The sequence below is a fragment of the Carex rostrata genome, chromosome 16 (genome assembly GCF_964058835.1).
Source record: "Carex rostrata chromosome 16, lpCarRost1.2, whole genome shotgun sequence".
Lineage (NCBI taxonomy): Eukaryota > Viridiplantae > Streptophyta > Magnoliopsida > Poales > Cyperaceae > Carex > Carex rostrata.
The window spans coordinates 7938991-7966170 of NC_135933.1; the positions used below are offsets into that span (position 1 = coordinate 7938991).

The 27180-nt window shown below is 33.3% G+C and overlaps 2 protein-coding genes across 2 annotated transcripts; both read right to left on the bottom strand.

Moving 5' to 3' along the window:
* Nucleotides 1–9043: 9043 nt before the first annotated feature.
* Nucleotides 9044–11738, bottom strand: LOC144567206 (heavy metal-associated isoprenylated plant protein 6-like). Its single transcript, XM_078317284.1, has 4 exons — nt 11371–11738; nt 10433–10758; nt 9915–10002; nt 9044–9815 (listed from the first exon to the last, which is right to left on the bottom strand). The coding sequence occupies exons 1-4, from the start codon at nt 11516–11518 to the stop codon at nt 9277–9279; spliced, it is 1101 nt and encodes a 366-aa protein (XP_078173410.1). The 5' UTR covers nt 11519–11738; the 3' UTR covers nt 9044–9276.
* Nucleotides 11739–19434: 7696 nt separating this feature from the next.
* Nucleotides 19435–25934, bottom strand: LOC144567824 (surfeit locus protein 1-like). Its single transcript, XM_078318004.1, has 6 exons — nt 25652–25934; nt 24633–24730; nt 23047–23285; nt 21824–21998; nt 20418–20719; nt 19435–20038 (listed from the first exon to the last, which is right to left on the bottom strand). The coding sequence occupies exons 1-6, from the start codon at nt 25857–25859 to the stop codon at nt 19978–19980; spliced, it is 1083 nt and encodes a 360-aa protein (XP_078174130.1). The 5' UTR covers nt 25860–25934; the 3' UTR covers nt 19435–19977.
* Nucleotides 25935–27180: the final 1246 nt, after the last annotated feature.

Consider the following 27180-nt stretch of genomic DNA (forward strand, 5'->3'; position numbering starts at 1 on the left):
AATTTTTTACTATTTTTTCAGAATTTTTTATTATTGTTTAGTTTAATCAAAAATTCTGAAAAAATAGTAAATTTTTTTCAAAAAATGTAAAATTTGGTCTCCAAGCACATTTTAATATGAAGAACACGTTGGAAGGTTCAAATCGACTATTTGAAATTTGGTCTCCAAGCACATTTAAACCCTCATATTGATTTTTTTGCCGGCCAATGAGATCGCCGTCTAAACATCTCTTTGAAATTATTTACGGATCTTGAAATACATACTTGACCGATGCATATTTGTTTATTTAAGTTAATATATAATTGTTGGTAGCTATTATCTGATTTTGATCATGTGAAAATGCATTTTGATAGTTGTCAACCCGATTTTTTTATTTTTACTCAAAAATATTATTATTTTAATTAAAATACTCAAGTTTTCACAAAAATTTTAAAAATACCCAACCCGTGGAATTTTTCCACGAGTTGAAATTTGAATTCCCACCGTGGAAAAATTCCACGGGCCAGACCCATTTTTTTTTTTTTTTTTTTTTTTTTAAAACAGAAATTTGTATTTATTTTTTATTTTTTGTATTGAAATATTAGAAATATTGGATATATTTCTTTGAAAATAGATGAAATACAATATAATTTGATTTATTAGAAAGACTGCAACAAATAACCCGGATCAATATTTTTCAGATCGGATTTTTCGCGGCTGTAAGAAAAATTAATATATTTCTTTATGTGTCATTGGAAAAAAATAAAAATGCTTAGATTCCGAGTTATTGATCCCGGTTCAAAAGTCACTTCTATGTAATCTAGAAAATATTATGATCTTTCTAGTACATTTAATTTATTAAAAGTAATATCTATTTTGAAAAAAAACAAAAACTTTAATTTATTTAATGATTATTATTCAAAAATAATTCTCAAAATAGATATAACTTTTAATAAATTAAATGTACTAGAAAGATCATAATATTTTCTAGATTACATAGAAGTGACTTTTGAACCGGGATCAATAACTCGGAATCTAAGCATTTTTATTTTTTTCCAATAACACATAAAGAAATATATTAATTTTTCTTACAGCCGCGAAAAATCCGATCTGAAAAATATTGATCCGGGTTATTTGTTGCAGTCTTTCTAATAAATCAAATTATATTGTATTCCATCTATTTTCAAAGAAATATATCCAATATTTCTAATATTTCAATACAAAAAATAAAAAATAAATACAAATTTCTGTTTTTTTTAAAAATAAAAAAAAAATAAAAAAAAGTTCTGGCCCGTGGAATTTTTCCACGGTGGGAATTCAAATTTCAACCCGTGGAAAAATTCCACGGGTTGGGTATTTTTAAAATTTTTGTGAAAACTTGGGTATTTTAATTAAAATAATAATATTTCTGGGTAAAAATAAAAATGACGGGTTGTCAACGACTGTCTTCATTCGTTTTTTTAGCTTTCTAAAATTTATATTTAGTTGTTGCTCAATGCACACTTGAATATGGTGTCAATTCACGATTGATTATTGTGCCAATGCACATTTATTCAGATTGTTGAAGATTAATAAAAAAAACAATTGAAAGTTGTTTAAGAGCAAAAAAAAAAGTTGAAGGACTAGATATAATATTTCCTACCTATATGTCAATAACTTAATATTGAATTTTGCCAGACATACATGTGATTGACAAAACTCGTGCAAGGATTATCGAATTTTATACTTCAAACAGCGAAATGTACAACAATGATGATGATGTTTTATCATAGAGCTACTCGAGCATGTTTTTTTAATGTAATTGGAGAAAACGCATGTTTCCAACACGTCTATCGGTCAACACTTATAAAATTTAATTACAAAAAATCTACTTCATAATTCGGCATTATTTGAGGCTACATGTGCACAATCTATTGTCGATTCAGGATGCAATATCATATCAATCAATTGGAAATATATAAAATTAAATTTTACCCGCTCAAAGGAAGATTATTGCTTCAATTATTAGAGTTTTATTTATTTATTTGATGATGAGCTAGCTTATTATATTGATTAACAAACAAGTTACATACTTTTCTTGATTAACAAACAAGTTACCAAGCTTTCAAAAAAAAAAGTTACATACTTTAATTGTTATACACTTACACTTCAATACTTGATTAGACAAAAATATATTAAACCATACAAGTTTTTCCAATTTTTTATTTATATCCAGAAAAATAATAAAATTTTTAAAAATAACCAAACAGGGGCTGTATTTTCAAAAGTAGCCAAACCGGAATTTTTCTTTTCCGATTTTAGCACCAATTACCGGAATTTTTTTTTTAATATATGTATAATATATACAAATATATACATGTATTATATTATATATACATATACATATACATATATATATATACATATACATATACATATATTATATTATATTATATTATATATACATATACATATATTGTATTATATATACATATATTATACATATATTATATTATATATACATATATTATACATTTATTATACATTTAATTTTTTTTGGTAATTGATTTTAAGACCAGAAATTTTTTTGACTTCTGCTGGTAAATTTATATGTATAATATATGTATATGTATATCAAATTTGACCTCTGCTAGTAAATCAACAAGTCTGGATTGATACAGGGACCAAATTGCAAAAGTGATTACACTAGCATGTAGAGCATTCAAAAATACACAAAATTGACACAGATTTCAATTTATTTGGATTTTTCTACAGTTGGTTATGAATTTCCAAAGTTCAGCTTTCGAAAAAACTTTAAACAACCATACTTTGGCTAGGAAAGTTGGATTTGAGCGTATGACCACTTTTTGGAAAGGGGGGACAAGACGGGTCTGAATATCGGCCCAGGGATTACCCACGGGCATCTGAAGCATCAGAATTTAAAAAAAAATAACGTTTAGTGCCTCAAAAATTCAGTTTAAGTTTTCGTTTAACAGTAGGCATACAACGATCCGTATTTTGTTTATAAACGTCGTTTGGATTTTTTTTATAATATTTGTATATATAATATAATATATGTATATGTATATAGAATATAATACATGTATATGGATATATATATAATATAAGAGGTTGGCTACTCTACTTACATAAGCATATGAGGGTATATGCTTATAAGTCATTTTTTTTGTTTTCAAAATCCAAAAAGTCGATCTGAACCGTTAGATGTGATCTCTATATCGAAATGTACTTGGAGACCAAATTTTATATTTTTCTAAATTTTTTTTACTATTTATTAAGCCACGTTTAAAATCGCTGATCCAACGGTGGCTTAACAAAACTGTAAAATCAAAAGCCACCGTTAGATCAGCGATTTTCAAAGGGGCTTAATAAATAGTAAAAAAATTCAGAAAAATGTAAAATTTGTTCTCCAAGTACATTTCAATATAGAGATCACATCTAGCAATTTAGATCGACTTTTTGGATTTTAAAAAATGAAAAAATGACTTATAAGCATATATGCTTCTGGAAGTAAAATAGCCAACCTCTATAATATAATACATGTATATGTGTATATAATATATGTATATATTATACATGAGGAGGGATCAAGTTACAACATTTTTTGAGTTACAATAAGTTACAACAAGCATTTTCTACATTTTGAAAGTCTAAATCGTTGATACAAACCGTTAGATGTGATATCTACAATAAAATGTGCTTGGAGACCAAATTTTACATTTTTTGGAATTTTTTTACTATTTATTAAGATGGGTACAAAAACTAGTCAAATTCAAACCATTGAATTTTGTACCCATCTTAATAAATAGTAAAAAAATTCCAAAAAATATAAAATTTGGTCTCCAAGCATATTTTATTGTAGAGATCACATCTAACGGTTTGGATCGACAATTTGGACTTTCAAAATGTAGAAAATGCTTATTGTAACTCAAAAAATGTTGTAACTTGATCCCTCCTCATTATACATATACATATATTATAAAAAAATGAGTTTATAAAAAAAAAAAAATCCCGGTTTGGATACTTTTGAAAATACAACTCCTGTTTGGTTATTTTTAAATTTTTTATATTTTTTGGATATAAATAAAAAAGTCAGTAGTTTTTCTTTGTTTCTATAAATGATATTCTTAATTACAATTTAATACATCATATATGGTTTACCGAACTATAATTTAAACGAATTTTCATAAGAATCCAAGTTGAGAAACGACGAATAAGATCAAGTTGTTGATATTGTCATATTGGTAGGTATTCTTTGAACAACTACTTAATTTTATGGATATATTTTATTAGATCAACCACCTTAAATTATTAGTATCATTTCCGACATCCCTTCTCTACCCGTCTGCGAATCAATGATCCTTCTAAGTTCCTTACGTAGGATAAGGTTATCCAAATTAAAGGATTACGGCGTTTGCATAAACAACACGACTATAAGCAATTAGCAATGCATATCCAAAATCGATCCCCCATTAAAATATATCTATAATTGCGTCAAGATTGAAACACTTCTTATCCCATGGATAGCTGACGAGGGCAATGCATAATACTTTACCAACCCTAAAATTTTGAATAATTATATCACGATTGAAATGAGCTTGACAAAATTTGTGGTCGGAGACCAATTTACATTCAATGTCTCTTGTAGGTGTCAATAGTACGATCCGGATCAATTGAAAACATTTTCATACATTCTTATAAAATTAATTTTATTCATATTCTACTCTTATTCCTTTTTCTCTTTTTTTTTTGATAAAAGGCTTCTCTACTCTTATTCTTTAATTGTCAGCATTATCGGAATCCTACATTTATCTGCTAAGATAACATATACGGAACAAATATTTCATACTTATCGAATAAATTGATAAGTTGTATATTCTAACTTTTTATCCCGTGGATAGCTGACAAGGGCATTGCATGAAGCTTGGCCAACGGCCGCCAACCCCTAAAATTTGAATATTTATGTCGAGATTGAAAAACATGACCAAATTGGCGGCCGGAAACGGATTTACATTCAATCTTTTTTTTTTTTTTTAAGGTTAGTGGAGATTTCCACTAAGATATATTGAAGTTAAAAAACTGTACAGAGTGGCTACTAGGATGAGAAGATCCCCATAGCCATATTAAATTATAAATTAGCTTAACTCCTAAAAAGCTCCGATAGTAAAATTAAGAAATCACCAATGACACCCAGCCCTCCCCTCGCACTGTTGCATCTAGCTAAATAGCATCCAATTATGTGCATCCATTGCTGCATCATTAATTAAATTAAACTCGAGTTTGCTCTTTTGGGTAAAGGTTCTTCTATTCCTTTCCTTCCAAATAGCCCTTGATCCTGCCGCCCAGGTCACATCCCATCTGCGTTTGCTTTGGCCTGACAGGCTATGTCTGCCATCCGACCAGATATCAACGTAGGTGTTGCCCGTTCCTGACAGGAGGTTTTGATGCGCGAGTAGGCCCACCCAGAAATTCGTTGAATATGTACATGTCCCCATTAGGTGATCTGAGGATTCACTTAGCCCGTTATTACATAGCACGCATCCCTGTGATATCGTAAAACCTCTCGTCACCAGTACCTCCTGCGTGAGGACTCTGTCATTCATTAATAGTCATAGAAAGATGCGTACTTTTGTCGGAATTTTAAGTTTCCATAATACCCCATGGTATTCCGAATGTACTCCTGATTCCAGCATCATTCTATACGCGGACGAACAAGAGAAGGTCTTTGTGGAAGTCCATCTCCATTGCAGCGTTTGTGTGGACGTATCCAGTTTTACGGAGGCGGAGAACAAAGGTATCAGTAAAGCTAATTCTTTGAGAAAAGAAGTGGGATCCATTGCTTCTGCAAGTTGCGTGTAATTCGTGATGTTGTACAGTTGGCGCACAGTCGACGACCATAGACCTTCCTGATCGTGTTGCAGTTTCCAGAGCCACTTGGTTGGCAGTGCCTGATTCTGTCCATCCAAGGAGATTACCCCCATGCCGCCATTGCATTTAAGCGTGCATACTGTTTCCCAATTCATTAGACAGTTAATTCCCTTGCAGGGTGCGTTTCCTCTCCATAGGAATCGCCTTCTTATTTTGTCAATTTGTTTAATGATTCCTTTCGGGAGCCTTGTTGCTTGCATGTAATGTATTGGCATTGCCGATAGTACCGCTTTCACCAAGGTAACTCTACCCCCATAGGAAAGAAAATTTGATTTCCAGCCCTCCATCTTCCTTTGCACTGATTGGACCATAGGTTGGTAATCGATTATTCACAGTTTTTTAATAGATAAGGGTAGCCCCAGGTATGAGATCGATAGATCCACCTGCGGTGATGCCAGGATTCTTTGCACCGTATGTATGAGGTTCTGGGGGATTGAAATCGGGACAAAAGCACTCTTTGCTTTGTTTACCTTGAGGCCCGAGAGCTCTTCGTACACCTTTAAGATCTGTGTAATTATTTTCAGGGTTAGTGGGTTGGCTTCAGAGATGATGACCGTGTCATCCGCAAACTGGATTGTTTTTGGATGCATATGCACAAAAGGCGGCATGGCTAGTTCCGCATTGCGCATAAAACTGTTTAAGGAGTCGGCAATTATGATGAAGAGCATTGGGGACAGAGGGTCCCCTTGTCTGAGCCCTCTCTCATGTGAGAAGGAATCAGTGACTGACCCGTTTTCTCTGATAGCTGATACCGACACAAAAAATAAAAAAAGAGTGTGTGCAAACATTCAATCCTTTTTAAGGGTCTCAATGGTACGATACGGATCGGTTGAATATATTGTCATATTCGTATCCATATTTTTTTTCTATATTTTAATCTTTTTATTTGTTAATATTATCCATATTTTATCTTAGGAGCCTGTTAATTGTATTAGAAACAAAATTTTTGAGCGCATCCCTCAAGTAGTTTAACATAAAAAACTTCTAATGTTATATAACTTCCATTTTCAGTGCTAATATTCAAACTTTTAAAACTTTGTTTATAATATTTTACAATGTTACTTACAAGCATTTAAACTTCTATCTGCAAGTATTAAAATTTTAAATCTGTATAGTTTTAGCTCATAACTACTTTTGTTTTCAAGTCAAAAACAGAAAAATCTCTTTCACCCACTTTTTTTTTTTAAAAATTTTCTTTGATCATTCCCGTTCATTTTCTTAACGATCCGTGATGAATTTTGCGAATCTAAGAACACGAACGTTTTTTAATCGATTTTCTCTTTCAAATAAGATCCATGAAGAATAACTTTCGAGTTATATTTGTGTCATAATTTTTTTTACCACTTTAAATCTATGTGACTTTCATTTTTTTTTATTTTGCTTCAAAATAATTTAAATCTTTGTTTACAAGCATATAAACCTCATTAATAACACTTTAAATCTCTAGAATAAAACATATAAATCTCATGTTCAAATAATTTAAATCTCAACAATAATACTTCAATGCGTATAAATCTCAACAATAACACTGCATTTACAAAGCTCATCTACAAAGCATATAAACCTCATGTACAAAGCCTTGAAAATTTTAATGGTTATAGACTGAGATTTAAAAACTTGAAAATTTAAAGTGCTCATGAGTTTTACTTTAAAAAAAAATAAATGACTTTAAATTACTCAAAAATATTTCTTCATAGATCTTATTTAAAAGATAAAATCAGATAGAAAACGTTCGTATTTTTAGATTCGTAAAATTCATTACGGATCGTCGGGAAAATAAATTAGAATGATCAGAGAAAAAATAAAAAAGAGTGGGTGAAATTTTTTTGTTTCTTTTTTTGTTTGAAGACAAAAATAGTTAAGAGTTAAACTATCTAGAAATGATTTCAGATAGATGTTTATATGCTTGCGAGTGTTATAAACATAGTTTAAAATTTTTGGATATTAGCACTGGAATTGAAAGTTAGACAATATTGGAATATTTTTTCTGTTAAATTACTTAGGGGACGCGCTCGGGTAAGATGGCTCGGTGGACCAAAACATTTCTCTTTATCTTAATCTGTTAATATAAATGATAACAAACAAATATTTAATACTTATCGAGAACTTGATAGGTTATATTATCTAACTTACAAATATAACAAACAAATAAATTTATTAACCGTATCATGTACGTAATATCAGTAAAAATTATAATTTAATCCCCTTGTTTTAATATTACAAAATATTAATGAAATACAACATTATAAAGTGTTGTATAAATATAATAAGTCAAAAATTACTAACTAAAAATCTATACGATCTTCTTTTGATAAATTACTAAGTGAAAATTTATATAATTTAATCTCATCATCATAATTTTTTTTTTGCACGTCTATTCTCCAGAATATGCTAGAACAAATGTCAGCAACTATCTTAAAACTTTTCAACCTAAACGAAGATTAATGTCATTTGAGTTTTAAAAATTATTGCCACTGTCATGCATGTTGACAACAGGTAAAACTTTTAATTCATGACGGGTACACTAATATACACTTCACGTTTCAATTTTTTTTAATGACCATGAAAACTATTCTTAAGTAAATAAAATCATATTTTGGATGTTTTCTTATAAGAGTTGCTCCATCTTTTGTTTTGAACAAGTATCTCACATTTTGTTTATATTCAATTTATGCAAAATATTCCGTTCCTCAGCTCATATTCCATCCTATTTATAATTTTCTATTCTGATTCATTAACATTTTTGTATTACCGAATAGATTTTTGGAATACATTGAACCTGGAAATTTTATCTTGTAGCATCAATAATATAACCAACCTTACAGGGTTGTATGGGAAAATGCTCCACCATGTTAACCTAACCCAGGTAACCCATTAAAGTTTCAATACTTACTAGGGAGTAGGGACCTGCCCCATTAATAAATGACATCAATCCACGGTAACCGTCACACCGACTCACTCAGCATTTTCAATGCCTGTATGATGATGACGAGTGCGTAACCTCTGCTGCGTCGAATCATACTCTACAGAATTTTCGAGACGTGTGCTAACACGAATCTCAACAGACGATCAATGATTCTACAGGTAAACTAGAAAGCATATTACCGAACTCTCTAGAAACTACTTGAACAAAATATATAAAACTAAATTGATAACCTAACGATATTAATAAAGAAATACAAACTCATCTCGACATAGGCACCTTCCCATATGCCCAACTTAAAAGTCCAAAAATGCAACAAGAAAAATAGAAAAAACTAACCAACAAAGGCATCAAAACAAAATCGGTACCAACCCACTATCGTCCCACCACCACCTGCCACCAATTTCCCCACTATACTTATTTACACATTTGCCATCCTACAACTCTCACATGACAGAACATGCATTAGGGTTTTCATCACTGAACATCTGCGGTGCATGCATCATATTCATATCAGATCGGTACACTGGTGGTGGATACGCAGGTGGGTATGCAGGCGGGAAGTAGTCGTACCGGTTTGCATCCATCGGTACCGGCATGTGTCCCTGAGGAGCCATTGGCATATAACCACCCATGGGGCCACCCATAGGACCCATTGGCATGTGGTCCATCGGTCCCATTGCCCCACCCATGGGGCCCATAAACATCGGATGATATGGCATTACCGGTGCCTGGCTGGCCTTCTGATCATTGGATTTCTCTGTTTTCTCTTTTCCTTCTTTCGAGTCGTCTTTCGAGTCGTCTTTCTTCTCTTTCTTATCCTTTTTCTCTTCACCGCTGCCACCACCGCCTTTTTCTTTACCGGCCACAACCTCTACGGTTCTTTTGAGCTTCTCTTTTAACATTGTAGGAAGAGATTTTGCATCCATTGTGCCCTTCACTGTGACCAAATCCTTTGCCGAGTCAATTGCCACGTCCTTCACACCTGTAATAACAAATAAAAACGTTGTTAATTAAGACATTGATGGCAATTTAGAGAAACTTGAAGGGCTAGTTGGTAATTGTCAACAAATATTAAATTTACCTTTGATTTTGAGGATGTGACGGCGGATCCTGTCAACGCAACCCTCGCAATGGAGTCGAATTTTCAGCACAACAGTTGATTCAGGCATCTGTTAACATTAAATTACTCAGTAATTAATTTATATTACAAGAATTTTACAGGTATATTCTTTCATAATTACAGTGCTGGAGGGTGATAAACAGAAAAAAATAAGCACATGGTAAAAGCATGCGTGTGCAAAAGGAAGAAGGCAAAATTTGTAGGGTCATTCAAGTAAAGCATCACTTTACACATGGGACGAATAAATGCGGTTATAAGGAATGTTAGTGCAAAATAACAACAAAATAGTTTGTCCGTACTCAATTGTCAAGTCTCCCTCCCACTTATTAAATTCAAAGGCATTCGGATTTTTTTTTTTTTCAAAAATATGATGGGAACTGGGAACTTGTGACAACATTATCAGAAGTACCCAGAAAAGTACTAAATTTACAGCTTCATATGATGTTAGCAAAACTTGCGTGAGGGGTCAAGGAAATTACCTCCTTTGGTTTCTCCTTCTCTCCCTTGTCTTTCTCTTTCTTCTCTTTCTCCCCCTTATCTTTTCCCTTCACATCCTTGGATTTTCCATCTTTGCCTCCGTCCTTTCCCTTCTCTTTCCCTTTGTCTTTGTCTTTCTCCTTTTCTTTGTCTTTCTCTTTTTCTTTGTCTTTGTCTTTCCCTTTCTCCTTCTTAGGCCCAGCAGGAGAAATTAACTCAACCTTCTTCTTTATCTTCGCCTCCAATTTCTCTTTAATTTCCCATGGATCCGCGTTACCAGTCACAGATATCTTGTTTGTACTACGATCAGTGGATACTTTCTCGACTCCTGCTTGTTCGAATTTAAATCCAGGAATTAGTATTTAGCTATACCAGACTAAATCAATAAAAAAAAAAATAGGACGACGATAAATAATATAAAAGACCCCACAATTTGAGTATTTATAGTGTACGAAACCAGGAATGTCTACCAAATATATTTATTTTTGAAGTAGGTGTACCAAGATAATATACCGACATATTGAAGAATGAAGATATGCAAGTATCTGGAAACAGAAACCCATCCTTATTTGCATTCACACCCTTGAAAAAAATACTTTGCATTTACCAGAAACATTCACTTTTTGCAAACCCATCTTTTCAAATTTCAGTACTTTACTCCATAAAATTTTAAGCACGTAAACTCTAAAAAAAAAATCAAATTCATAGCAGGCGTTCGCGTGAGTTCGCGTGAGTTCTGGTTACTAAATAAATATTTCCGTGCTTTCAACAAAACTCATAAGAAAAAACTACGAAAAAGTCAAGGAAGAAGGAGAAACAAAGCTTTCCAGAGGCTACAAGTTATCTCATATTTTGAAAAGGAAAAAGTCGCCTTAATTTGTTTCGATTATCGAGAAAATTTTATAATTTATATAAACACTAAATTTTTTCTCGATTGTACCTCCCAAGCTCTTAATGGCCTTCTTGACCTTCATAGCACAACCCTCGCAATGCAAGTCGGTCTTCAGCACGATAGGGGCAGAACCGTCTTTTCCATCATCCTTCTTTTTCTCCACATTATCTACCTTCTTCACCTTCTCTTCTCCCATTGTAGCGCCGCCAAGTTTTCTCTTCGCTCTTTCTCTCTATTTGTTTTACGAGCCTAAGTCGGGTTTTCTCTCTAATTCTCTTATTTGGCTTGAAGCGTTGAACGAGGGAAGAGGCACATAGGAAGGAGCTGGGTATAAATAGAAGGTAGTTACCTACCAAATGGCGGATCGGATTTTAGAATTGAAATCCGGATCATTATTGTTATTTAAAGCGGATCCGTATGTGTTTTTTTATTTATTTTACCGTTGGCATACCCAACTTATCCCCAAGTTAAGCTGGAGTGACCTGTCGTATTGATTGTTTTGTTGTAAAGGAATCTAGCACTATAACTCTCTCATTTATTACAAAATTTATTTTCATAAATAAAAGCATAGATTGTGCTTTAAAAAACTGGAATCACAATGAAATGACTGCCTCTAAATAATAGTAATTTTTTTTTGTCAAAATATTTAAAAGTTAGTTTTTATATAACGAGAGTTGTTATTCTAAAATATGATTTATAACGTTAACTTTAACATTTTGAATTTTGAATTTTGTACTAGTATATATCCTTATTTTTCAAGTACCTTACACCGAAATGTTTAAAAAATATTTTTTTTTATTGATAAATAAGTGCGTATTTATGCTAAAAATCAAGTATTCATCATGATCGAAAGAAGCATGCATGCGAGTAAATTTGAAAATGAGCTAAAATAATTGAGATAGTTGTTCATAACTATTATATCATATTCTATTTTTTTTATCGAAACATGTGACAATTATCAACAATTGTTTCTAATTAAAATAGTGATTGTATATTTTGTTCAAAAAATATTTAATCAAGTGTTTTTTTTATTGCAACTTTTATGATAGAGCATTTTAGTGTGGTAAAAAAACAGTATGGGGGATGCTTATGGGGTACGCATGGGAGTATTTTTGAAGAGAAAAATACGATTTGGAAGTTTTAACAACTTATCATTATAACCACGGAAATATTTAGAAAATTTTTATTTAACTGGTGAACAACGAACAAAAAGAATATGCATAATTTTTTTTTCTCGTTCACAAAAATGCTCTCAAGTTTACTTAGCTGATTGTTTGATCACCAAAGTTACTAAATTTTATGTTAGCATTTTTTACCATTATTTGACAAACTGTAAAACAATGCTACTATACGGTGATTTTAAGAACTACATTTTTTTTTTTCAATATTTGTGTATTGTTTTAACATCAAATAACAAAAGTTTTCATCGCATGCTGTTTGAAATATCTATTACCGATTGAAGATATTAATATTTTCAAAAGAAATGGAGCATGTCATTTTACCACACGTTAATATCCGATTTTTTTAAAAATACCCATTTAATAAATAAATTAAATTAAAATATCCAAATTTCAACAAAATTTATAAAAATACCCCAACCGCGGATTTTATCCGCGCTCCGGAATTTTTATTCCGGGGCGCGGATAAAATTCGCGCCCCGAAAAAAAAAAAAAAAAAAAAAAAAAAAAAAATTTTTTTTTGGTCCCGAGCGCGGATAATATCCGCGGGCCGAATTTTAAAATTTTTTTTTTTTTTTTTTTTTTTTTTTTTTTTTAGATTAGAGTCTGGAGAAAAAAAAATTATTTTTTTGGTCCAACTTTGTACCTCTGGTTAACATATCAAAACACCTTCAAAAATCATGAAAATTTACCAACATGCATTCTTGACTTCATAGAATAAGACTGTAAAGTTTCATACAAAATCTCCAAACAGATCGTGAGATATCGGCTCTCAAAAATTGCCCGAACTGCTGAAGGAGTGCTTCTGACCCCAACTTTGCACCTCTGATTAACATACCAAAACACCTTCAAAAATCATGAAAATTTACCGACATGCATTCTTGACTTCATAGAATAAGACTGTAAAGTTTCATACAAAATCTCAAAACAGATCGTGAGATATCGGCTCTCAAAAATTGCCCGAAGATGTAACGGTGCTTTGATATTTTGTATGTAACGGCTCTCAAAAACTTTGAGATTTTGTATGAAATTTCACAATCTTGTTCTATGAAATCAATAATACATGTTGGTAAATTTTCATGATTTTTGAAGGTGCTTTGATATGTTAATCAGGGGTGCAAAGTTGGGGTCAGAAGCACTCCTTCAGCAGTTCGGGCAATTTTTGAGAGCCGATATCTCACGATCTGTTTTGAGATTTTGTATGAAACTTTACAGTCTTATTCTATGAAGTCAAGAATGCATGTCGGTAAATTTTCATGATTTTTGAAGGTGTTTTGGTATGTTAATCAGAGGTGCAAAGTTGGGGTCAGAAGCACTCCTTCAGCAGTTCGGGCAATTTTTGAGAGCCGATATCTCACGATCTGTTTTGAGATTTTGTATGAAACTTTACAGTCTTATTCTATGAAGTCAAGAATGCATGTCGGTAAATTTTCATGATTTTTAAAGGTGTTTTGGTATGTTAATCAGAGGTGCAAAGTTGGGGTCAGAAGCACTCCTTCAGCAGTTCGGGCAATTTTTGAGAGCCGATATCTCACGATCTGTTTGGAGATTTTGTATGAAACTTTACAGTCTTATTCTATGAAGTCAAGAATGCATGTCGGTAAATTTTCATGATTTTTGAAGGTGTTTTGATATGTTAACCAGAGGTACAAAGTTGGACCAAAAAAATAATTTTTTTTTCTCCAGACTCTTAAAAAAAAAAAAAAAAAAAAAAAAAAAAAAAAAAAAAAATTTATTTTAAAATTCGGCCCGCGGATATTATCCGCGCTCGGGACCAAAAAAATTTTTTTTTTTTTTTTTTTTTTTTTTTTTTCGGGGCGCGAATTTTATCCGCGCCCCGGAATAAAAATTCCGGAGCGCGGATAAAATCCGCGGTTGGGGTATTTTTATAAATTTTGTTGAAACTTGGATATTTTAATTTAATTTATTTATTAAATGGGTATTTTTAAAAAAATCGGCGTTAATATGGAAAGCAAATTAGTTGTTCTAATTTGAACAGTAATTCAAATTTAAAAATGCAAAATTCAGAGCCAGCACCAAGTCACGTGCCCACGTGGTACTAAAATTAGCACCATTGTCATGCTGTACCTATATATAGTCATATAAAACTGTCATTATCTGTACTTGTTAAATGTTTGCGTAAATTATAATTTTTGCATAAAATATGAATTTATAATTTAGTTCCTGATTCATTCTATATGAATTAGCAACTAATAAGTAATTAAGAATTTATTCCCCGAGCAGAACTAGGCTGCTCTTGAGCTCACAAGCTCCTTGTGAACTCTCCAGAATCACTTGAAAAGATTTCAAGCGACGAATCTATACTGCTGAAATCGATCTACTTCGCAAGTACTTTATTTACGTGTGAAATTAATATATTTTCAAATTAATTTTGTATGAAATCAAATGGTCAAGACACAAAGTTTATAAGTTAATTTAATTAGTTAATTTTCATTATATTTTGACCGATTAATTTTATACCAACTTAATTCGAAATGTATATATTTTACTTGTACAATATTTGTAAAGTAAATCAGTTTTAAAGATTTAGAATCATTGTTTGAAAATAATTCAATAGATTGTGGAGTTTCACTCACAACAAACTTAGTGAGCAAAAGAACACCCTATTTATACTCTTTATTACATGCATATTTGAAATTGGAAAATAATAAAAAAATTAGTTCCTAAGAAGACATGTTGATGATTTTTTTCTTCTTCAAAATATTAAGGATCGATTCAAAGTTTGTTCCTGAAATAGGTTGGTCGAAATTTTGTTTCGTTCACCCCTGAGTCACAGATGCACATTATTGGCAACACCTATTTTGAAAAATAAGTGGAGGCCGAAACTTTGATCTGATCTCTCTTATGAAATTGTGATGAAAACAGAGGCAGGAGTTGAATTTTAATTCGGTCACCACTGCTTTTATATTTTCTGTGTATCACCATTTGTGGGAAGGTGCAACCGAAATAAAGTTTCAGTTAACTTATGCCTGGATCGAAATTTTCATTAGGTCCTTACTAGTTCTGATGAAAATAACAATTTTTTTCCTCAGGCAATTGGATTATTTACTTTTCTTATTCTAATAAAATTTTACTACATGACATACACCGTACATAACATGTTGCTGAAAAACGTGCGATCATAAATTCATTTTGTCATGGTTCTCTTGTTTTCTTTTTTTTGGGTTGAAATGGGGTGCGCTTGAATTTCACCGCAGGAGGAGACGAGGAGTTAATGTCCATTTACCATCACTCACCTTCCTCGTCATCATCATCATCATCATCATCAACATGATCATTACAGGAGCATTCAAATATCATCAGGAAATGTACTGTAGCACGTGGGCAGTGGGACCCACATCTCATGGACGTGGGGCTGCCGCCAGTTTTGAACCCTGGAAAAAAGGCGGGTGCCACGTGTCTTAAATCTCGAATTCGCGCGCTGCGTCTCGGTCCGTCTGTCCTCGAACGGACCCGTGTTTCTAAATGACTCTATTATCCTTGAGTTACCACACTATTTAGTGATTAAAAGCGAGAGGTGGGGGTATAATGGTAACAATGATGTACTTGACTTGTGGCGTGGCTCCCACGTGAAGGAACCTTCCTGACAGGTTGCAAATCCAAGGACGGAGTTTGGTTTGTTGTTCCGTCCGCACTCGTCGTTTCAGTCAAATATGAAGTCGGTTTATTTCCGGTCGGTTCGGACCCGCCTTCTTTTCTGTTTCCGTTTTTCTCACATTATTGGAAGAATTGCTTGGATACCCAGTAAAATCTGGATATATTACTTGAAAAGCAGAAAATATGAAGCCGTTATTAATGAGTTAGGCTAATATGACATTGGTGTTATTTCAAACTAAATAACACCAATGTCATATTAGTCTAACTCGTTATTAATATCAGTAGAAAAGACAAAAAAAGCACAATTGTTGATGTAAGTTCGTGAAGCGTTATCATACATTTACAAATTGCTGCATGTTGGATATGCCAATTGTTGATACTTTATCATTATTGTACTTTATGTGTTGAAAATAATTAGAAGAGTGATACTCTATCATATGGTGAACAAATATAGAATATATATATAGGATTTGGCTAATATGCTATGGGTAGCTAAGAGGCCTCCCGTGCTACGGCTCAATATTCGACTTTTCAAAATCCTAATAGTCGATCCGAACCGTTCATCTTGTTCTCCATATTAATATGTGTTTGGAGACCAAATTTTACATTTTTTGGAAAAATTTTACTATTTTTTTAGATTTATTGAATATCGCTGTTTTTTATGGTCCAGATTTGTCTGAAAAACAGCGATTTTCAATAAATCAAATAAAATAGTAAACAATTTCCAAAAAATGTAAAATTTGGTCTCCAAGCACATATTAATATGGAGAACAAGATGAACGGTTCGGATCGACCGTTAAAATTTTGAAAAGTCAAATATTGAGCAGTAGCACGGGAGGCCTCTTAGCTACCCATAGCAATGTAGCCAAGTCCTATATATATATATATAGAGAGAGAGAGATATGGGCTACGGTGAGTTGCGAAGTAAAGCGACTATTTTACTTCTCACTCATATTTTGCGATTTTTAAGTTCAAAACGTCGGTCCGAACCGTTCATCTTGTTCTCCATATTGAAATGTGCTTGAAGACCAAATTTTACATTTTTTGGAAGTTTTTTACTATTTATTAAGCAATTTTGAAAGTCGCTGATCTGATGGTCCAGAAAATTTTACTGTTTTTACTGTTCACAGCAAAACAGCAATTTTCAAAAATGCTTAATAAATAGTAAAAAAATTCCAAAAAATGTAAAATTTGGTCTCCAAGCACATTTCAATATGGATTAAACATCTAACGGTTCGGATCGGTCGTTTGGACTTTCAAAATAAAAATACGGCGTGAAGTAGAAACGCGTTTTACTTCGCAACTCACCGTAGCCCACCTCATATATATATATATAGTAAAGCTAGGTGTGATGTGGTCACCAAGAGAATTTGGTAAGCACAACTCCAAAAAGTTCATTGGATCGACTTTAAACACCGAATCCAAACCGTTGAAATCCATGTACTTCATGAGTGATGCATATAAATGCAAAATTTTGGAAGTTTAGAGTTTATTTGCTACAAGGTCAAGCGGTCCAAGAAATAATAAAAATTGAATATATAAAACAACTTATAATATGTTCATTTCTTTGACCGCTTGACCGTGTAGCAAATAAACTCGAAACTTCCAAAATTTTGCATGTATATGCATCACTCATGAAGTACATGGATTTCAACGGTTTGGATTCGGTGTTTGAAGTCGATCCGATGAACTTTTTGGAGTTGTGCTCACAAAACTCTCTTGGTGAGCACATCACACCCTAGCTTTACTCTCTCTCTCTCTCTCTATATATATATAGAGAGAGTTAGAGAGGAGAGATCAAGTTACAACAAGTTACCACAACCATTTTCTACATTTTCAAAGTCCAAATCGTCGATCCAAACCGTTAGATGTGATCTCTACAATAAAATGTGCTTGGAGGCCAAATTTTACATTTTTTTGAATTTTTTTACTATTTATTAAGATGGATATAAAAACTAGTCAAAGTCAGACCATTGAATTTTGTACCCATCTTAATAAATAGTAAAATTTTTTCAAAATTATTAAAGGGATCTCATGCATTTCATATCTAGCTGAATTAGTCTGACTTATGGATGATCCGAATTCAAACTCAAAATTTGAGTTACCTTAGAGGATCTCTATGAGTAGAATGGATTGACATTAGTTGCCACATCGTGGTCTTCACAATGAATGATTTGTGAAATTAATGTCGAAATTATTGCTTTCTTGATAGATGCAAAAGAAATCATTCTCATGGTATAGTTATAGAGTAGAGCACTTTCACGGAGCAAAACAAAATTATTGTAACTTCGAAATTAATATTTGGAGTAATTTTTTTTTTCTATCTCAAAGTTTCAATTGATAATATGTTCTTGTAATCATGACAACATCTCACACTCTAGTCGGGAAACTTTTATGTCAGCCTCTTTACCAAATTCCATGCCTTATATAAACATGCATGCCATATAATAATAGATTTGCAATGTTTATAATTGGAAAATTTGTGACGAGTGTATTATTTTAGGCACTGAGACGTTTTTTAGGCTTCTGATCAGTTGGTTCATTCTTTTTGGGTATCTCAATTCACTGGTTTGCTAGTTTGGGTGCCTGTTTAATTTTTTTTTGGGCTTAGATATGTTTGAATCGTTTTTTTTGGGCCTTTGTAAAGCTGTTTGGAAAGGCTGGTTTATGATTACCTATGTTGCATGGCAAATAATGTTAAGTTAAAAAATAAATGAACTACATTCCTGTCTTTTTCTTTTTCTTTTAGAATTACAAGTTTTACAATAAAAATACTAAGAAGAAATCCTAGGATTATACAATAGAAAAATTAAATGGAGATTACAAGAGAAAATCCCAAAATATTTGCAAAATATCAAAACATTATTATTTACTTTAAAACGAGAAAAAAAAATGAAGCATAGTTACTCATATCTAAATTTTTGCAAGACAAATAGTACAACGCACAAAATTGTTTCAACATAAATAGAAGGTACATTTGGGAGGTCAAAACTCAAAAGCAAAGAATATTAAAATAATTATGGAAATGGACAATAAATATATTCAATATTAGACTGGTATTGTTCGTAATTATATGGACATTCTGAAAATATTTCCCAATCCGATATTCATATAATTAGATGTGAACTGCACCTTAGAAGAAACTTTCCGCAATTATTCATCTTAGCAGGGTCTTATATGTAAATATAAAATGTATTTGCCTTAAACTGAATTCTGCTGCATAATGTGTGTAGCGGATACGAAATCAACTTTTTTCTTTCAACACAAATTCACCATTTTAAATTGTAAAAAGAAGAAGAAAGACCTACAATGAGAGTTGTTGTCCTGCAATGCACACGGGCCACCGAGAGGCTGCTTTCTCTTTCATCGCTGCTCAGGGAAACATTACAGTTCCTTTTATTGAATAAAGCAGGTTCTATTCACCAATGTTTAATTTTGGATTAGCAGATGCCTTTTCTTTGAAGATAGATGTGGTGTTCACATAAAAACATCACTTCATTGGTAGGGGTCATCTCAACAAATGAAACCAAACTGAATTCCCCTTTGGTTGTTCTAATAATTACACCAGTTATTTTGAGCCACACACAAGCAAAACTTGATGGGTTCTCCAAGGGACCAAGGGTAAAAAAACAAATAAAGAATTATTAGAGATTTAAAAAAAAGGCTACTTCAGCTCAAGCAACATCTAAAATTAGTACAGAACTTTATAAACCAATTTTTTTTTCACAAACACTGAGCACCACAAAAACAAGCAAATCATAAGCACGGCCATGGAAATTGAGACATTTATTGCAAAAGAAAGGGAGCTCTCAAGACTCCTTCAATTGAGAAACAAATGAAGCATTGAATAGATATCCATTTACACTTTTGCCTTGATCTTCCAGACTGCCAATAATGTACCAACCAAAGAACTAGCGTACCTAACAACAAAGATAGGCAATATAAGCTAACTTCCCATCAATTGCAAAATAATGTCATTTACAGAGTTACAGGGTTTACAGGGTTTAACTAATTGCCAATAATGTCATTTACAGAGTTACAGGGTTTAACTAATTGCAGTGTTGCACAGTGAGCGTAAAATACATGTTCTTTTGGCTAAACTGAGGCCGGATTGCATAAAAAAGGAATAGTTTTTATCAAAATTTAGAAAATTGAGGTTTAAATCGGCTATACTAGCTAGAACCAATGTTAATGGAGAACTGAGGTTTAGATGGGGAGAATAAAGGCTCAAGACCAATTTAAAGTTGATGAAGATTTAGTTGTTCAATCTATGGTGGTTACAAAATCAATACAACTCACAACTTAGCAGCAAACTTAGCATGGTCCTTTGGCATCATATCGAAGCCAGCCACAGAGCCAATATCCTTTGGAACAGGATAAGGGCTCTTTGCACTGGAAGTATGTTCATCTTTTATTTCGTCTATATAAATGGTGTAAATGGCATTTTCTGAAAGACCACATGCCCGTGCCATCATGGGGACATCAATGGAATACCAGTGACCACCGTCTGGATCGTTGGGCTGGACAAACATGCTCGGCTTCGCACTTTTACGAATTACACCAACTATTTTTACAGTACGTGGTGCTACAACTTCTTTAGCCTAGAATGGAAATGCAAACGAGAGAGTTAGTTTTTTTCTCCTTTATTCCCAGGTTTTGGGGATGTTTTTGAGTTATGATGTTTGTTGTATTTTCCTTTTTGATGTTGGTTGTAGAAGTGATGAGGAAGGGCAGTGATGTATGTGTAGAGGCGCGCGCGCACGTGTGTGTGTGTATTATGAGTAACTGATGGCAGCAGTGGTTGTAACTGGACATTTTTTTTAATGCAATTCAGCTTGGTAGCCACTACCAAGTTATTATCAAGAGAGAGAGAGAGAGAGAGAGAGAGAGAGAGAGAGAGAGAAGGGAGAGGATTATTATCAAAAAAGAGAGAAGGGAGAGGAGAAAGGGAGATTACTTAGCCATTACACAATAATAAATAAAGATTTCTTTAGTTGTTGTATAGAAAAGAGAGAATTTTCTGTATGGATACTGTCATATATACCTCACAAAAAGAATCCTAAAACTTATTTACAAAAACCTTGGTGCTAAGTGCTAATACTATTTTGTGTAGCTAGGTATTACTGCAAAGTAATGGACAGTGGAGGCTGTTTTCAAAATGATACACCATGTACAAAATACAAATAGGTTTCGTACACAAAAGTATGGCGTGATACCAATGTTAAATACCCATGTCTGGACTTGCAAAGAATTATGCAAAACATAGGCACTCAAGCAAGTTAAGAGGAATTCTGCATACACTCCTGTGAAATGTCAAAATATAACATTTACACCAGCAGTATACCCTAATAAAATATGGGAAATATCAGTCTTCTACAAGCACATTTTTTTTAAGCATTTCCCAACTTGCAAATATGTACAGTACTGTCCCTCAGTCCCCTCCTTACTATTCATCTGATAATAACTTGTGCAGAAAGAGGCAACATGGTTGTTTTAAAAGAATCAAGGAAAGGGAAATGATATCTAATATTTTTCCTCTTTTAGTAGGCTGTTGATAGATATCTCTTGTTGTTGAAAGGGTATGCATGATATGATGACATTTGCAGAATGCATTCAGTTATTCACATTAATTAATAAGAAAGGAATCAATTGAAATGAAATTTATATTTTTAACAGAAAAAAACATATGGTTGCACACTACAAACCGTGTGAATAGGTTTCTTTGACCAGATATTCCACCAGGAAGCAGTTTTCTCATCCTCAGTGTTACTGGCAACTGATGAACTTGAAGCTTTGTCTAGATCCTCTTCTCCACTTATTATCTTGTCACGCCATTCTTGTGAGACCCACCCCCTGTTGACAAGGACAGGTGTCTGCACACTGACAAGAAATTTATTAATCTTGCTATAAATTGGCATAACTCAGATTAAACAAGCACTGAATTGAACACCATGCACGGTATTGGCACATTTTTGGTTTAGAGTTGAAAGGCAAGAAACCCATTGGAATTTCCAGGCACTGCCCGATTATTAGCTAAATCAACAAAAACACCTAGATCTATCCCCTTGCAAAACAAAAAATATCTTATATAACCACTTGTATAAATTATTGAACATACAATCTCTTTTATAGAAATCATGATTTAGTTTATGTTAGTAAAATTTATAAACATCCATATATATGGTGACAATTATCATGTCAACCACCAGTCCACCATTGATGCAAATGCAACACCAAGCACCTCATTTCTTTTATAAATAAAGTATGTATGTTGACTTTAATTTAACTTTCAAAATTAAAGTCAGTTTCTACTTCTTTTTTTGTAATTTGGCTAATAAAATTTCAGAAAATTTGAAAAATAAACAAGATTTAGACAACTCGTAAGTCAACTAAGCAAATTATGTGCATTAATAACACCTTGGTTTATTTTGCATTTGAGCCTCTAAAATTCATAAGCTTAGTAGAAAAGGATATGATTTAATAAACATTCACAAATAAAATGAAACCAATTATATCTCAATTATATTATAGCTGAAGCAATGCGAGGTTTTTCTATAGTAAATAGTGAAGAAGGGCGGTTTGCAAATTTATGAAGTAGAGGGAAAGTTCCCTAATATTCTTGAGTCCTGCAAGGAAAGAAATAATACATCTACAGGGCCATTCATCATATTTCATGTTTTGCAAGTGTATGTCTATACGTTGATATTTTGCGGGGATTACTGATTACCCATGGATATACACCCTCTTGAGCTATTAACATTAGGTTGATCCCGGATTATGTAAGATTAAGAACAAACATGCAAATTCAACTAACTTTGGATTCCAAATCAGGTACAAATCTATGAACTAAAAGACATAATTACGCAAAATAAACTCCCGGATGATAAAAATATATACAGATGAAGTAATTGAAATCCATGTTACTTACCCACCAGGTGATGGTTCTCTCGGAATAAAAGGAGTTATAACACAATAACGAGTCACTGTTGCCCCAGAAATAGTCCCAGAATAGGGGCCCATAAAAATTGACTTTTTCTTGTCAAAGTCTCCGTCCCACACAATCCTTCTGAAGTCCAATGAATCCATGCTGTTACTAAAAAAAGGCAGCTCCGTGCAGGTTACAGGTTCCATCTCCAGCCTTCGTATCCTATACTTCAGCATTTCTGCCTGAAAAAAGATGGATCCATAAAATTCTTTTCTGAATAATTCAAGAACAAAAACTCCTCTTTCTGTTTGTCATCTTTTTATTTGTTTATTTCGAGGGAGTGAGGGACTTCTGGTTGCCCGGACTTAACCAGAGAATAGAAGGATGCCATGCAACTCTAATAGTTTTAGGAAAGAGAGAATGAATCTTGTATTGGTTACAATTACATAAAATCTATTTTGTAGACTCGATTAAGGAATTTTCCTAAACATCTCCACTAATCATCTCCTACCTACCACCCTTATATTTCTAATAACTCCTACAATGTACACCCACTAATATCTCCAATCTAATATCTCTATCATTCCCCTCACATTCATCGGGTGGTACGCACGGTGAGTTTGGAATGCCAATGAAAGAAGGTTAATGCTGCCAATATTTCAATGCTATTGCTCTTGCAAATTTGAATCATCAAGTTGTATGTTTAGGTCTCCTTGAAGAAAGAAAGAAGAGAGAGAGAGAGATGAGCTCTTTTGGCTAAAGAATGCTTGCTTTTGCCTAACATGTATTTGAGAGGCTCGTTTGAGTCCTCTTGAAAAAAAATAAAAAGGAATAAAGAAAAAAGAAAAAACTGAAAAGCTCATAGCTTTTCCGAAAGTACATGTAGTCAAGAGGCTCTTGGCTCTTGGCTCTCGTCTCAATTTTTTGAGATTAAGAAGCATTTTGTAAAATAGAGAAGAAGAAAAGAGAAAAGGAGTCCGACATTTCTTTGACTTGTTGAAGTTTTGATTTGAGAAATGGGGTGCGGGGGGGTGGGTGTTCTTGGTTTGATTCAAGAGGTAGTGAAGGGTAGAACTAAAAAGCAATGGTGCCAAAATGTGCCAATATGAAAGTACTGGTTTGCATAGAACTAAAAAGAACCTGCCTGGCATGTGCAAATTGCATAATAATTCCTCAGAAAATTGTCCGCCCCACAAATTTTTTTTTTTTACTTTTGTGTATTACAATTAATACAGATCCTATAATTGATAAATGGAGTCCGACATTTCTTTGACTTGTTGAAGTTTTCATTTGAGAAATGGGGCGCGGGGGGGAGGGGGGTGGGGGTGGGGTTTGGTTGTTCTTGGTTCATTGGTAGGTGTGAGAGAATTTGATTCAAGAGGTAGTGAAGGGTAGAACTAAAAAGCAATGGTGCCAAAATGTGCCAATATAAAAGTACTGGTTTGCATAGAACTAAAAAGGACCTGCCTGGCATGTGCAAATTGCATAATAATGCCTCAGAAAATTGTCCGCCCCACAAAAAAACATTTTACTTTTGTGTATTACAATTAATACAGATCCTATATGATAGTTTTCCGTATATAAATTACCTTGTCTGACGCAACAAAAATCTGCCATGTAGCAAAGCTAAAACCAAATGCCCCGGGAAGAAAGAGCAGCAGCTTAGAGAATATCCTGCGTTCCTTTACTGTAACCCAATATATCAACAAAATAAGTTAACAGAGACACCTCAATAAACTAGAAGATATATTTAACAATTAAACAGGTCATACCATCTACCAAAGAGAGATATGATATATCTACCGTACCTGCATAACTGTACCAATTACCACTATCATACAAAGCACATAAGTAGCAACGTAATTAGTAAACTGAACCAATATCCCCAAAAGGAATAATAAAAACAAAAGCTTACTTGAACATATAGTATAATTTTAGTACAGATAACAAAGAAACAACCAAAAGGAGACTTCCTACAACAGGTTTGATATAAGCCAATGACTAACAAAAACAAATAGGTCAAACTAGGGACGGATCCAGGATTTTTGAGGGGGGGGGGGGGATAGCTAATCGGGAAACTCATTAGCTAATCAGGTACTGGATAAAAACAATGCTCTAACTTGTAATTTCCATTGATCTGACTTCTAATTTTCAATACTCTGACTTCTAATTTCCAGTGCTTCGACTTCTAATTCTAATTGCTGATCCGAATTCAAGGAATTTATTCTAATTTTAACCCTAAATTTAACCCAAATTACATATCAGAATTCCAAGAAATGGACAAAGTTGGTCCAGACCTACATCTTCATAAAATTTCAAAATCTAGGGGGCAGCTGACTCCACTTGGTCCGCCCCTAAGTATAACTTGGCACCAGAAGAAGCTTGATTGTTTCACCCTTTCTGTTATAATTTGGTCAAGGATTCTAAATGATGTTAAAAATAGGCAAATAATGCTTATTAGTTTATTACACCACAGGAATTACCGATTGTGTTTATCCAACTTCTCAAAAACGAAATATGTTTGCGACTGAAAGCTTTAGTTGTATAATAAAATAAATAAACCTTAATTTGGACAGACACACTCGCATAACTAGAGAGAAAGAGAGACCTTGGTTTTGTGGCAGCCACATCCAAGCTTTCAAAAAACGAGAGAGACTTTGGTATAGAGATGGGGAAGGAGAAGAGTTTAACTGGGGTAGAGAGGAAGAAGAGAGAGAAGCCTCGGAAATGGATACGGCTGCGAGGCGGGAATTCAGTAGTCGAGAATTGGGGAGGAGGTGGCAGAGCCTGAGGAATTTGGAGAGGGAGGCTACCATTGGAACAGTGACTCAGTGAGGTGAGGACCGTGAGGTGGTCGCCTGGTACGAAATCTAATTTGGGGTTTGATTGACTCCAATTTTGACTTTTAGAGGCAAATTTAGAGACGAGGGAGAAAGAGTTCGGGCAGTACGGGCAAATATTCGAGCAGAGAATTAAATATGAATGTATCGCCTGCAGCTGGGCTCCGCTAATCAGAAAATAACCCAGAGTCCGAGACCGTTGAAGCGAAACTGGCTGCACAAACCAGGGCCCAGGAGCCAGAAATGGATACAGGAGGAAGAGAATGAAATGGAGAAGTATTAAAAGAAGTCGTTAACGATGAGATTTTTCTATTTATAGAAATTAATAAAATTAAACGTATGGAAATAAAAAGAATATTTAATTTGTAATATTTTTAGAAAAATCGGAATCAACATTTTCGATTCAATTTTGAATCGGAATCATCAATCCCAATCCATAATTTTAATATTTTTTTCTAATTAAAGTTGTACATAATGAATAAAAAATTATTAAAATTTTGGATCAGAACCGTTAATTTCGATCTTTATAAAAATGTTACAAATTAAATGCTCTTTCTATATTCATACATCTTATTTTATTTATGTTATAGATACAAGATTCTTTTTTTTTTTTTTTTGAAAAATTGACAGTGGCTATCAGTGCATACATCCTTATACTGGTAAAATAAACATCAGAAAAAAAAGAAAAGGAGTGCAAACTTCAAGCCTCAAGCATAACACAGCCACAGTAATGCTTCATTCCATGCTCTATGCGCAGCTCCTCTAGGTTCTATGCTTTTCCCTTAATTTTTTTTACTGTTTCGTGCTTTCCATAACACCCAGCAAACTGAGAAGAAAAAAAACACCCCACACCTTTCTTTCTACACGGCTCTGACAGACTCTCCAAGATCTTGACACCGTGTGCTGAACCGATCAACCTGTGTGCATAATTGTGAAGCCCAAAAACGACTGGTACCATCTCCACACATTCAGAGCATACTCACACTGAAACAGTATATGTAAGGTGGTCTCTAAATTGCAAGATGCACACATCATACACCGTGAATCACATTGCCAACCTCTTCTAAGCATGACCTCATGACATAAAAGTTTGCCTTTTAGGCATAGAAAGGTAAAGATTCTGACAGAAAGGGGGTATTCTAAGTTGCCATGTGAATGAAAACCTCCATTTCGTTTTCCCTCCACTTACTATGACATCATAAAATGATTTGGCTGAGTAATCATTTTTAGTTGTCCAAAGCCATATTAATCTGTCATCTGAGTTTGAATTTGCTATGGTCTGATGTAGATCACTTTG